At 38.7% G+C, this 14,454-nt stretch overlaps 1 protein-coding gene across 1 annotated transcript in view; it reads left to right on the forward strand.

The window, feature by feature from the left end:
* Positions 1-4,058: 4,058 nt before the first annotated feature.
* The window catches only part of LOC124612397 (transmembrane protein 214-B), a 149,716-nt gene continuing 139,320 nt past the window's right edge, over positions 4,059-14,454 (forward strand). Inside the window, exons 1-3 of the mRNA XM_047140578.1 lie at positions 4,059-4,355; positions 4,644-4,834; positions 12,351-12,630. Of these exons, the coding sequence (XP_046996534.1) occupies positions 4,232-4,355; positions 4,644-4,834; positions 12,351-12,630 (595 nt within the window). The 5' untranslated portion in view covers positions 4,059-4,231. The remainder of the gene's footprint in view (positions 4,356-4,643; positions 4,835-12,350; positions 12,631-14,454) is intronic.

Below are 14,454 nucleotides of genomic sequence, written 5' to 3' on the forward strand. Positions count from 1 at the left end.
ATATAATTTCAACGTGGTGCAGAGATTGGCAACGTGTTCTGAATGTTCAGAAATGTAAAATTTTGCACTCCACAGAACGAAATAACGTATTATCCTATGACTATAATATCAGTGAGTCACTGTTGAAATTGGCCAGATCATGCAAATACCAGGGTGTAACATTCTGTAGGAATATGAAATGGAATGGTCATACATGTTCAGGAGTGGGTGAAGCAGGTGGTAGACTTAAGTTCATAGTGTAATACTGGGGAAGTGCAATCAGTCTACAAAAGAGATTGCTTACAAATCATTCATCACTCACGTGGTGATCGTGAGAGTAAGATTAGAATAATTACTGCACGCACAGGGGCATTCAAACATTCATTCTTCCTGTGCTCCATACGTGAATGGAACAGGAAGATACCCTAATAACTGGTACAATGGGACGTACCCTTTGCCATGCACCTCATGGTGGTTCGCAGAGTATAGATGTAGATGAAGATTAATTTTCAGCTGTTTGCAGTCCCAGTACATCAAGGCCATGTTGATTAATGTTACAAGGCCAAATCAGTCAGTCTATTGGAAAGGCTGCTGCCCCTCTTCAGGAACCAGGGTTTAGCCTGGCATCTTCACAAGGTGATCATCCATTGAGGCTGCACCTACAGTACAGTTATCTGTATAGTTTCGCCTATTTGGGACTTTCGAAAAGAAACGAGGCGAAGGCTGAAAACAAAAAAACCAAACACTCAAAGAATCGTATTGCCATTGCCTACGACAAAAACTGTGGTCTCGATAAGAGCACTGGGGTCCCAGACTCGCCACTAGAGAGAAATGTCGTCCACTGCACTCAGTAATGCTGAAAACAGGGATATGGAAGCTTCCAAAGAAGAGCAAACGGACATAGTGCTTTTCCTAACAGTGGAAGGAGTGCACGGAACAAAAATGCATCGAAGAGTGACACAAGCATACAGAAAGCACTGAACGTCCCATGCAGTTCCGACGCTCAGTCGGACTTCTGCGACAATGGCTGCCGCTGTCGCTCGCTGTACTTCAGTGATGAGGGCATCCACCTCCTGGACAATGGTATCGGCAATGCGGTCTGACGTTCCAGGTTGTTTGTCATCAGCCAACGACATCCGTTGGTCCTTGAATCACTTATGTCAAGCCTTGAACCTTGCAACAGACATGAAGCGTACTTCGTATGCATGTGTCATTCTTCGATGAATTTCTGTTCCCTGCACTCGTTTTGCTGTAAAGGAACCCACTATACCAATGTGCTCATCTTTTGAAGCCTCCAAGCATCTCTTTTCAACATTACTGAGGCAGCAGACAGTCAAAGTGTGCACCTTGTCCTTCTGTCGTTAAGCAGTTGTGCGTTCGTGTCCCTGCAACAGGGAATTTGGGGCCTCGGCGTTCTTATAAGAACCACATTGTTTTCCAGAGGCGGTGGCATTAAGATATTACGATCCCTTCACAGGTTTTGATATTACAGCCTCCAGCTTGTTTCTTTTTTAATGAAGCTAATGTAAAGGGTAGCCAGATGAAAAAGAGACAGATGGAAAAAAGTAAGTAAAGTATTTATTATTTCAAAAGTAATCGCCATACATAAGTGTTAATACATTAATCCTATTGTGAGACAAGACAGCCAATGCCTTCATGGAAAAATGTTTGCGGCTCCCTATTGAACCATGATTGTTCGCAGGTGTGCAGCTCTTCATCTGAAAAAAATCAATGGCCAGGAATGTCTTTCTTCGGGGTTCCAAAAATAGAGAAATCGCATGGGAACCGTATGGTGGAAGTGTAATGGCTTCCCAGCGAAACTTCTCCAGCGTAGTCCAAACATTCTTGACAACACATGAGCCTGCCCACATGTCATACCACTGTGTAAATGTATAAACAGTTTACTTGCTTTTTTCCCATCTGTCTCGTTTTCGTTTGACTGCCCCTAATATACAGCTCATTTATCCATAACGCTCAAATTTTATTGAACCTACCTTACAAGTTATAAAATGTTCTAAATCTATGTAGAAAAAATACAGGAAGATTTTTTTGTGGGCGTGTGTGTGTGTGTGTGTGTGTGTGTGTGTGTGTGTGTGTGTGTGTACTGGGGGTGGGGGGATGCAGCCTTGGCATTTAAGCCAAGCCATGAGCACAGGATCATCTCAGTACGGCTTTCTCAGTATGGCTTTAAACACAACTTTTGGTACCTTACACAAAATAACAGACAATTGCTCTCATCTAATGCAGTACGTTTATTACAAACTGAAAAGCGTAATTTCCATGGAGTGTTACGTATCGAAGGCACGCTCTGCCTGTGACCGATATACACTGAAGAGCCAAAGAAACAGGTACAACTGCCTAATATCATGTAGGTCCCCCCACAAACACGCAGAAGTGCTGCAACACGATGTGACATGGACTCGACTAATGTCTGAAGTAGTGCTGGAGGGAACTGACTCCCTGAATCCTGCATGGCTGTCCATAAATCCGTAAGAGTACGAGGGGGTGGAGATATCTTATAAATAGCATATTGCAAGGCATCCCAGATATGCTCAATAATGTTCGTGTCTGGAGAGTCTGGTGACCACCAGCAGTGCTAAACCTCAGAAGAGTGTTCCTGGAGCCACTCTGTAACAATGCTGGACGTGTGGGGCGTCGCGTTATTCTGCTGGAATTGCCCAAGTACGTTGGAATGCACAATGGACATGAATGGATGGCGGTGATCGGGCAGGATGCTTATGTATATGTCAACTGCCAGAGTTGAATTTAGACGTATGAGGGGTCCAATGTCACTCCAACTGCACACACCCCACACCATTACAGACCCTCCACCAGCTCGAACAGTCTGCTGCTGACATGCAGGGTCCATGGGTTCATGAGGTTGCCTCCGTACCTCTACACATCCATCCGCTCATCCACTCGATACAATTTGAAACGATACTCCAGCAGATTTGCAGAATGGTTGCACTTCGATCACGTTGAACGATTCTCTTCAGTCGTCGTTGGACCCGTTCTTGCAGTATCTTTTTCCGGCCACAGCGATGTCGGAGATTTGATGCTTTACCGGATTTCTGATATTCACGTTACACTCGTGAAATGGTCGTACGGGAAAATTCCCATTTCATTGCTACCTCTGAGATGCTATGTCCCATCGCTCGTGCACCGACTATTACACCACGTTCAAACTCAATTAAATCTTGATAACCTGCCATTGCAGCAATAGAAGAGATCTAACATCTGCGCCAGACACTTGTTGTCACATGGGCTTGCCGACCGCAGTGCCGTGTTCTGCCTCTGTATTTTAATAGCATGCCTATACCAGTTTCTTTGGCGCCTCAGTGTATATCTTTAATGTTGGTGTTGATATTAGTCAGGGATGACTTAAATCACCCCGTTCTCATGGGACTCGCTATACCGGATTTCGTAAATCGATTTCCCAGTAAGGCTTCTGGGTGGTCATGTAAACATTTCAAAATCGATTCTGGTAGCTGGTTTTCCAATTCCGCAGTCAAATTTCGCTTCCATGTTTTCGCAACTGGTTCTGAAATGTGCTGTCAAGTTTCGCCTTATTTTTAAAAATTTTCGGCTAATATGGATGGAATGGCTTTTTGTACAGTGAAGGAGAAGTAGAAATATTAGACTGAAACTGTTTACACATCGTGTAAAGAGAGAAATTGCGATTGTGTTGTTTAAATCATAAACTGTATCAGCTGTTTTCCAGCCGCCATATTTCACAGGCCAGCAAATCCGCTACAGACCATAACAAGTAAACACCACAGCGAAAAACGATTACCTAAATTCCATTTCATCTTTCGGAAGTGCCGTATATAAACGAAGAATGATGATATTGTTATTTGCATTTTAATATCACTATACCGTTCATATAGATTATCATCACATATACAAATACGCGCTTATCTGTCTTTGACTAGAAACTATCCCCACAGAACCATAAACTATTTTCAATATAATAAACAACACCATGCCTTCTTAGTTTTGAAAGCCGCTACCTGTCACGCCCTTTCCGGTCATTGACATCATGATGGGCGTCGCATTGTTGGCTGGCCTGAAAGTTTTGCCAACGTGACTACGGAGACGTGACATACATGTGAACATCTTTGCGCTGTTTTGTCAGTTTAAATACACTACCAGGCACGTGTGTTGACAATAATTGAACTCCGAATTTGGAGAGCTTGTTAAGTTACTGATATTATTAATTAATAACTAGAAAGAGCAAAATACTCTCTATACAATGTCTGGTCAGTGGGAATTTGTGGGTAAAAATAAGCAGAAAGCAAATGGTCAGGCAGTCAAAAAACTCAGCAAGAATGAAAAAAAGAAATTTGTAGAGAATGCACCTAAAGTTGAAGACATTCGTAAGTTTTCATTACATATTACCCAATAATTGAACCAGAAGCTGCAAAATATATTGAATATTACAAAATTTATATCATAGTTTTATAAGATATGTTGCGTTATCCTCTTCCAGATGTGTTAATTAACGAACTAATTGTTGCCTTTCGTATGTCGTTATCGACGTCGTCTTTGTCATCTATATTGGTACTACTTCCAGTGAAAAATTGTGTGTTAAATGTGATTGTATGGTAATTGCGGTATACTAGAAGGAAACAAGACAATTTAATGATTTTATGGTTATATTACAGTTCCTCTATCGCAAGTGAAAACGCTGTACAGTGCCTTGGATAAAGAAAACAGGAAGCCGCAAGGAAAGGAAAGTGTCGCTGTAAAAGAAAACGGTGAAAAGAAACAACCTAAGAAGCAGCCAGAGAAAAAGAAAGAAGCCCCAAAAGAAAAAATTGCACCTCCAAAAAATATTGAGGCTGCTGTGAAACTGGTGGGTTTGATAGTAGTGATACTATAAAATTAGTTTACTTTTTGTCTGCCTGTGGGGGGGGCCTAATTATGCATGTCAAAAATGTTGTTCCGCTGCAGATACTGATATATGGGTATACATGAGTTCATCAGAAATAAGTGTGTTTCCTTTTTTATGTGCACATTTATGACACTATCACAAGTCAGGATATAGTAACACAAGTATGGGTATACCAATCTGCCATTCATTCTCAGCAGTAATTCATCATTTACTGTAGATTAAAGGTCATTTTTTATGTTAAGAATATGCTACCGCTTAGTTTGGAGCAGGCTCTATTACATGTTTTTCTTGCATCACAGAGTTGTGTGCATGTGTAAAGTGTCACTGCTGTGTGTTCCATTTTTATAGAGACGTGTAAACTGAAAGTAATTTTGTTTGTTTGCAGTGTATTATTTGTGCAGATTGCATGTAGGCCCTGTAATTTTTTACCGCCATTTATTCTCTGTGAAATAGACCTTTACAGTTTTCATAATCCATGTTGTGTCCACCCTCCTCATCACTTGGTATAAGTCAGTTAGTTAGTAATGATTATATCATCATTAAACATAATTACTCCTACTGAAGCAGTACATTATTTTTTATTTTAGTGACCAGTAATTATACTGAATGGAAGAAAGTGTCCGGAAAGATGATGGCACATTTTCGAAGTACATGAAGTTTAGGTAACACAGCATTGTTGTTGTTGGTGAGTGTGTGTGTGTGTGTGTGTGTGTGTGTGTGTGTGTGGCATTCTGGAATTTGTTGGGCAAGTACATATAGCTTATTATCTGGAAAATTTTATTATTGGGGAACAACAATCCTAACATTCCTAGGAATGGCAGTGGACATGGGGGATAGAAACTGTGATTTGTAAGTATTGTGCTGGAAAATGTGGAGAAATTTCAACCCAGAAATGAAACACAGACATTCTATAGATTACTAAATAGGGAGGAGATAAGACACACACACAGTCTGAAGGTTAGGGCTGAAGGTAGGAAAGAGGTGACATGTAAAAATGTCAAAATGAGTAAATCCATAGTTCTGGTTGTGACCAATTTGTGACAGCATTGATACCATTTTAACTCCAAGTTTAGATAAGTATCCAGACAATGACTGGCAATTAGCTGTTGGAGAACAAATGAACTGTGGAAGATTACACTTGAGAGTGGAGTTTTCTTTTGTTCTGAATACACAATTAACTCCACCTTTCATTCAAAGACACTGCATAATGTCTCTTTCATCTCCAGACACAATATTTGCTCTTTCCTCAACAAGGAAACTCCTTAAACAGAATATTGTGATGTAGAGTCAAATACATTGAAGAAATCAAGGGAGAGTCCCTACCTTCGTTTGTTAATCAAGTACATTAATCATACATTTAACAATTTATTACAGCTGTCTTAGTTATTGTGATTTCACTTGGTGTATGATCCTTCATGTACAACTACGTGCTTTGTCAGTTTATTTCACACTTGACTCTTCCTTACTCTTGATGCAGGTATTTACTTTCATAATTTTTTTAGTTTGTAAACCTTATTACAGGTAACAACCAACTTATTTTTCAGCTATGATGAATATATTTCTTCTTCTGTTGATACATTTGTTAATGCTAGAGATGTTACCACATATTTGGGTGGGGGGGGGGGGGGGCATCCGTAACCAAAACTGAAGAAAGGAACATTAAGGCAGTTGGGATAAACTTGTGTGATACAGAACATGATTTGAGAGACAGAAGAGAGCATACCAAATAATGTTGGAATCGAACCTAGATGGTTAAGCTTCTCTTACTTTCCATACTTGAAAAATAATTTTACTGATCTTTGGACTAATAAGAATGAAAATGGGAGATGTAGAGATTTATTAGATAAAGTGAACTTGAAACAAACATTTATCAGCACCATTTTATGATATAAACTCTGAGCAATTTCAGTTCGAATGAAATACTAAAATATTTTTGAACTGTTACTGAAATTATGAACATTTGCTAGGTGAACGGAATGTAGCAGTAGTGCATCATGCATTTTAGAATGTTTTGGTTTAAAATGGGATAGGCCTGTAAGTGTGCTATGCACAGTACATAAAATCTGTGCAAAGATAGTATAGAAAAAAGGAAAAGAAAGCAGAAGCAATTATAAATGTTGCACAGAATGATTTATGTGAAATCAAAACAATCACAAATTGTGTTTTCACCGTGACCTAGCTAATAGAAAAATGTTAAGAATGTAATGCACCTCCTTACACTGATCAGCCAAAGCATTAAGACCACTGCCCACCGCAACATTGGATGCCACCTGATGACACAGTGGGCACCTGACGTGGTGAGAAAAGTATGTAAGCAGAGTAGACATGGATGGGGGATCACCCTAGCGAAGAAATGGGTCGCCTTCACAAATGCCGTCATTGGGGCGAACTATGGCTCGAAATGTACAGTGCACCACGGACGTAGGCTGGTGGGAGCAATTATATGGTACGGGAGACATCTCCCGTGCTTGCATGGGATCTGTGGTAGTAATCACAAAACACTTGACAGCTGCAAACCACCTGCATTTCTTCACATTTGATGTTTTCTCCCACGTGGAATGTTTCCCTCTATTATATTCATATATTTATCTTCTGTACTATATAGATTTCAGCTTTTGTGCCATTACCAAGTACAATGCTGAAAGTTTTTAGCCTATTATTGTGTCATATCTGTTAAGACAGTTCATAGCAGGTTAACAAGAATAATACATCTCTTTAAGATGTAACTTACATGTTGAAGACATGTGTTACTCTTGCTTACCTGCTATGGGCTGCCTTTACAGGTATGACATAATAATGGCCTAACAACTTTTAGCATTGTACTTGATAATGGTATACAAACTGAAATCTATATAGTACAGAAGATAAATATAGTAATACACAGTCAATTGACTGTTTACTCTTTTAAAAGGTATTACATGACAATGACTCAACACCATCAAACACTTTTTTGCATCTTATTTATCTTCGGTGCATCTTATTTGCATCCTTGGAAATCTCATAACAACCTTAAATTTTATCTGTTCAATACTTCTTGAACATTGATTTCTGTTATGAAACATTCTCACACATTGTTCTCTACATCTACTGCACTCAGCTTCGAATTTGTCACAGCAACAGAGGAAGCCGCTAGTAGCACTAAATAATTATTCAAATAACATACAGCCCTGCAGAATAGTGGCTTTTCTTCAAAATCATCATATTCCAAGATTTCCACCAATCTATTGATCACACAGTCCTAGAGCCCACAGATGTGACACATAATCTTAAATTTTTCTGTAAAAACTGAATAAAGTGTAAAGATTTTAAATATTGCATTTGGTGAGTCTGCTGCCAGTAAATCAAGGGTTTACCACAGGTACAAGAAGGTGTTTATGATACGTCAGCTGACAATATTGTGAAAAAAGTAAAGAAATGCTTATGAATGATTGTCGAATCACAATTGGAGAAGTCGCTGATGGTGTTGGCATATCAGTTGATTCATGCCATGAAATTTTTCAATGAAAACAATCAATTTTTGACAAAATAATGTACCTGCGTATGTAAAAAATCTCACAAAGTGGCGACAGGAAGAAAAAGCACAAACACACACACACACATATATATATATATATATATATATATATATATATATATATATATATATATGTGTGTGTGTGTGTGTGTGTGTGTGTGTGACTTACGAAAGCGCTGGCAGGTCGATAGAAACACAAACAGACACATACATACACACAAAATTCAAGCTTTCGCAACAAACTGTTGCCTCATCAGGAAAGAGGGAAAGACGAAAGGAAGTGGGTTTTAAGGGAGAGGGTAAGGAGTCATTCCAATCCCGGGAGCGGAAAGACTTACCTTAGGGGGAAAAAAGGACAGGTATACACTCGCGCGCGCACACACACACATATCCATCCGCACATACACAGTCACAAGCAGACATTTTGGTCAGTCACATCATCTTTGTTTTTAGATATATTTTTCCCACGTGGAATGTTTCCCTCTATTATATTCGTATCATTAATTTGAACCCAACAATTATGTTTGTTATTGTCACTGTTGCATTTCGAAATCTTTTCTGTCATCTTATTTTCTCTTTCTGTTTTTGCAAGTAGTTTCACTTTGTATTCACCTTCTCCTTTTTACCGTAATCTACCATACAATTTTATCCCGCCTATATATACTCAATAATACGTAACCCACTTCCAAACCATAACCAAAAAAAATTTTTTTTCCGCTTTGAACACTACCGCTGCTATAAAATCCACCGTTTCCAGTTCACAAACAGTTCCTTTCACCTATTTAACAACCATTTCGGCTAGTTCTAATAACTTTCGCTTTATTTCCATTTCCGTTTTTACCACATCACTGATCATTTTTAGCCGCTTCCCACAAGTTTTAACGTCATTATTTCTTCGTCAGATGATTGTTAGCCTCATTTTCATAATCTGCCACCACAAAACCACTCCTTTTAATACATTTACACGCAGTTTTTTCGAAATTTTCCCAAATTTCTCCACCCTTTAAAGTGTTTTGGCGGCAACACAACCACCTAACCTTTGTGCACATCATTGTCTACCAACCCAAGTTCACCACAGGATCAACATAGCCCAGCTTTTACCAACACTTTTTCGCCTTTTTTCACGCCTTTTTTTCACACCAGATCTCCAGTTGCTTTCTAGTTCACCTTTATCTCTCCCCATATATTTTTATTTTCATTTTCACTTCAGCCTCATGTTACACTGTCCACCTTCTAATACCATGTGACCCTCACAACACCCCCACAACGACCCCATTAAGTTTTATTTACATTCCCTCCGCAAATGAAAAATGTCTGCTTGTGACTGTGTATGTGCAGATGGATATGTGTGTGGGTGCGAGTGTATACCTGTCCTTTTTTTCCCCCTAAGGTAAGTCTTTCCGCTCCCAGGATTGGAGTGACTCCTTACCCTCTCCCTTGAAACCCACATCCTTTCTTCTTTCCCTCTCCTTCCCTCTTTCCTGATGAAGCAACCGTTGGTTGCGAAAGCTTGAATTTTGTGTGTATGTTTGTGTTTGTTTGTGTGTATGTTTGTGTTTGTTTGTATGTCTATCAACCTGCCAGCGCTTTTGTTTGGTAAGTCCCATCATCTTTGTTTTTAGATATACTTTTCCCATGTGGAATGTTTCCCTCTATTATATATAAATGGAGGTTATAATTAGGCAATCTTTCAAAACCAGTGGCTCCTTCTTCAGGAAGAAGGGTTGACGGGGAAGGATGACAGGTGAAGGAAAAAGAACTGGAGAGGTCTGGGAAAAGGGGTAGGTTTTGGGAAAGTCTCAGTGACCCACAGTTTTGGATGACTTTCCCAAAATCCAACCCTTTTCCCAGACCTCTCCAGTCCTTTTCCGTCACCTACCTTCCTTTCCCTTCAACCCTTCTGGCTGAAGGAGGAGCCACTGGCTCCGAAAGCTTGGCTAATTGTAACATTCTTTTGTGTGTGTTCTGCCACTGCTTGGTGAGTAGATTTTTTATCTATCCAATTACATTATTTTGTCATGACATTTTGGCTATGGGATGTATGACAGCAAAAATTATTCTGAAACTAATTTCAAACAAAAACTGGTGAATGCAAGTTTATTTATTTATTCATTCATTTGTCCTTGGACTATTGAGTACAACAGTATTTGACATGTCATATGCAATACAAAAATAATAAATACAAATATCAAACATAGGGGGTAGGATCAGGCAAAGGTAGGGTAGGAAGTTGGCCATGACCTAATCAATGGAACCATCCTAGTATCTACTTTAGCAGCTTGGAGAAACCATGAAAAACCCAAGTCAGGATGGGCAGACAGTGCACAAAGCCTTCTCCTTCCAAATGTGAGTCCAGTGGATTCACTGGCTTAGTCTTCCACAAAGATATTACAATGTCAAAAGGAAAACAATGGTGCAATAGAACATGATATTTTGTAATATTTCACTTCTAAAAAAGAAAAACCCATGACCACACTATACAACACTGCTGAAAAGTATGACACATGAACATCTGGCAACACTGTCCATCCTAGTTAATCTTGCTCCTGATACCTTCTCTGAGGAGGTGTATTGCACTGCACTTAGAACAGAGAATCAGTAGCAGAAATGTTATAGTGCAAAGACAAACACAACACACTTATACATCAGTAAACAGATTAAAAAGTACATGACAATGAGGGCTAGCAATCCTATAAGCTAACATACTCACTTCTCAACAACAAATCATTGAGTCTTCAGAAGTCACTAGATGAAGTTCACAACAATGCAGAATCATGTAACAAGTGATGAAACATTACTTTACAGATCTGACATTGAACTAAGGGTTAGTTGTACCAGTGGAAGCATTCTGGATCACGAGGACTGAAAAAAGATCGACAAGTGCAGTCAAAAGTGAAGTTTATACTCACAAAGTTATCCAGTTTTAATGGCATATTGCCACAAGGTTGAATGATCAGTAAGAGGTAATGCTTAAAATTTCAGAACCATTTGCTTGAAACCATCTGAAAAATGAATAAATTAAAGCCCAAGTTTGTGACAAAACATTTTCTGTCATTTGCACAATGATAATGCACCTGCTCACACATCATTACTTGTTCATAAGCATTTGTCTCCAAATTTGCCAGACGTCGCCCCATATGACTTTTTTCTGTCCCCAAAAATAAAGAAAGCATAAAGTGCCATTGTTTTACAAGGCTAGTTGAGATTAAAAATGAATAACTGAGAGAATTATAAGCTGTACCAACTATCGAGTTCCAGAAGTATTTTGGGGACTGGAAAAAGTTCTTGTTTTGAAGGGGAAGACATTGATATAGACAAATAACATTTTTTTTTTAATATTCCCTCTATGTGTACTTGATGATACCATGTTCTTCAACAGCAGATTTATCTAGCACAAAGCAATCAGAAATACAACGTTGAGCTTAGCCAATGTAGTGGCAACCACACTTCCACTGAATGCTGTATATGCTTGGAATACATAGTCCTTACTGGTCTTGGACAGATTCCAGCATTGTCAGTGAAATAAAGACATCATATTGTAGTTTTCAGAATCCTGGCGATCTGTGATGAGCAGCCCACCATACAATAGGAACACTAATAGATACCTGTTACCTTCTTCACTTGTGTCTTGCGAGAATGATTGTTTTGAATCTTCGAAGAGCTATTCTTGTACAGTGTTTTGATCTTTGAGGAACCATTCTTGTACAAGCTCACTCTTGACTACATCAAACAGTGATCTAGGAATCTATGTATTATGTTACCATCATGAAGGACAAAGTGAATTTTGCAATTGTTGGAACGTTTCTTAATACTACATCTTTGTTGTTTGATGAATGACCTCTACTTATTTTATATAGTTTGCTAGCAAAGAGTTGCATCTGAGTCCATGAAATTATGAAGATGAATTTGACAGTTGCATTCTTGTTGACATTGAGTATTTGAAGGATGTGATATCTGTTTTAGATTAAAGCTGATGAATTAGATTCTGAAATAAAGATTGGGCAAGCAAGATTTGCAGAAGCACCATTAGTATGGCTTAAAGGACTTGCTATTTACTGCAACAGCAAGCTATGCGTGGAGCACAGTCCAGTATTCCAAGGAAAACCAAATGAATACCCTCTGAGCTTGCTGTCAGGGGAGGTTCGTGAACTACTAAGAAGAGCCATCAAAGATGCTGGGGAAGGAGTTATTCAGTCATACTATGAATGGTGTCTGACGTCAATGGCAAATGATATGACAAAAGGTACTTATGCAATAATTTCAGTATTAACATCAATATTAGGCAAATCCAAATGGAAATGAGTTTTGCTGTAGTGGCATTGTACCTAATTTTACTGGGATAACATTGTAGCCAATAGGTGGCTTATGTTTTAGTCAGTGGTTCACATAAAGTGAACAGTTTTGCCTAAGTTACTGCTATAGATAATCACAAACAGTTTTCATTAAATCAAACAGTGGAGAATCAATGATGGGATAACAACATGAATTACGATAGATTACTGCTCATTACTTAGAGGAGGCATTGAGTGGCAGTCAGGCATGTTTAAAATTATGTAAATATAAAAGCAGACTAAGCTATCAATGTCCTTAATCTAGCCTAATTCATGCAGCTATTGTGAAGATTCACTTGCAGAATGCAATCATGCTTCAGAAATTTATCACAGGACGGAGAAGGTTTTTAAAGAACAGTGTTTCACATGTTATGTAGTATTAAGTTATCCAATGCTATGTGGTACTGTTTAAGAGTTTTTATTGTTCATGAAGGTTCACTCTTCAATCCTGCAGTTACAGGTGTTGTGACCCAGTTCATCAGGAATAATTGGGTCACCACACATGAAACTGCTACTGAACTCATTATATGCAACGCAGGAGTGCATCACATGATTCAGAAGAAACTTGATGATGACAATACTTGCAAACAAAGGTACCCAAGCATCTGTCGGAATCATAAGGTTGTGAAACTGGTGTTTTTTTTTGGGCCAACTTCTGTAGTACATTGAGCTAAGAGCAGATTTCATCACAAAGTTTGTGGCATATGATTAGACTTAGTAGTGTCACAACTTCAATTTTTCTTATAAATATAAGTGCATGAAGTAGCAGCTCTTTTTTATTTGTTTTTGACTGACTGCAATGAGATGGAATCCTTAATGCCAGAAATAAACACTTTGCTGTATCTTAAATAGGCCATCACAAACTTGTGCAGAGGCCAGCTTTTGAAATGGATAGTACCGCTGTAAGACAATGCTAGTTGATGTATGGCCTAAAAGATCTTTGATCTGCCGAAAGAAACTGAATGGGAAGTCCTGAAATGTACTCTTCAGAGCCTCTGTATCTGCCAATGTGATGATTTCTGGTATTTTAGAATATTCACTGATTCATTCTGATCAAGACATAGTCAATAGTGGCTTATGATTGTAGCCCCAGAAAATAGTTTAGAACACAAAATACGAATTTTTAATGATTTATTTTGAACTACATTAAACAGTGACCAGTGTTTATAAATTTTACACATTTTTATATACATAACAGATCATTCAGTCTTATAATTTGTTTTACATTGCAATAGATAAAACAAGGAAGTTCCTTTATCTCATCACTGTTCGCATTTTTTCCAATACATGGCTGACACAAGTGCTGATTTGCTGAAAGTATGTATGCCATTAGAGACAGGTTAATCAGAAGTGGCTTTCTATATTTACTGGCAGCTGAAATGGATCTGGCTCAATATGCCTTCCTTTCTTTTTGTTCCTTTCTTCCCACTTAGCTTGAAACAATCTTCAGGCACAAACTTAATTTGAGATCTCCAGATGTGAGGAAGGTAGGTTTTGAGGTTGATCTCGTAAGGTTATCCAGACTACTGAAGCCTTCTCTTTCCATTTAGGTGACAATGAAATATTTTGAATTTTTTTGCCCATTCGTCTGGTGTGTGCTGTTGGATATCTGTTTCTTGCATACACTTCAACGTGACCAAAATCACGATTGCAAGGGAGTCTAGTGTGATCTACTACAGGGAAGTAATGCTGGGCAGATTCAAATCTTTTAGCAGCAATAGGTGAACCTCTCCAAA

Source organism: Schistocerca americana, chromosome 4 (genome assembly GCF_021461395.2).
Source record: "Schistocerca americana isolate TAMUIC-IGC-003095 chromosome 4, iqSchAmer2.1, whole genome shotgun sequence".
Classification (NCBI taxonomy): Eukaryota; Metazoa; Arthropoda; class Insecta; order Orthoptera; family Acrididae; genus Schistocerca; species Schistocerca americana.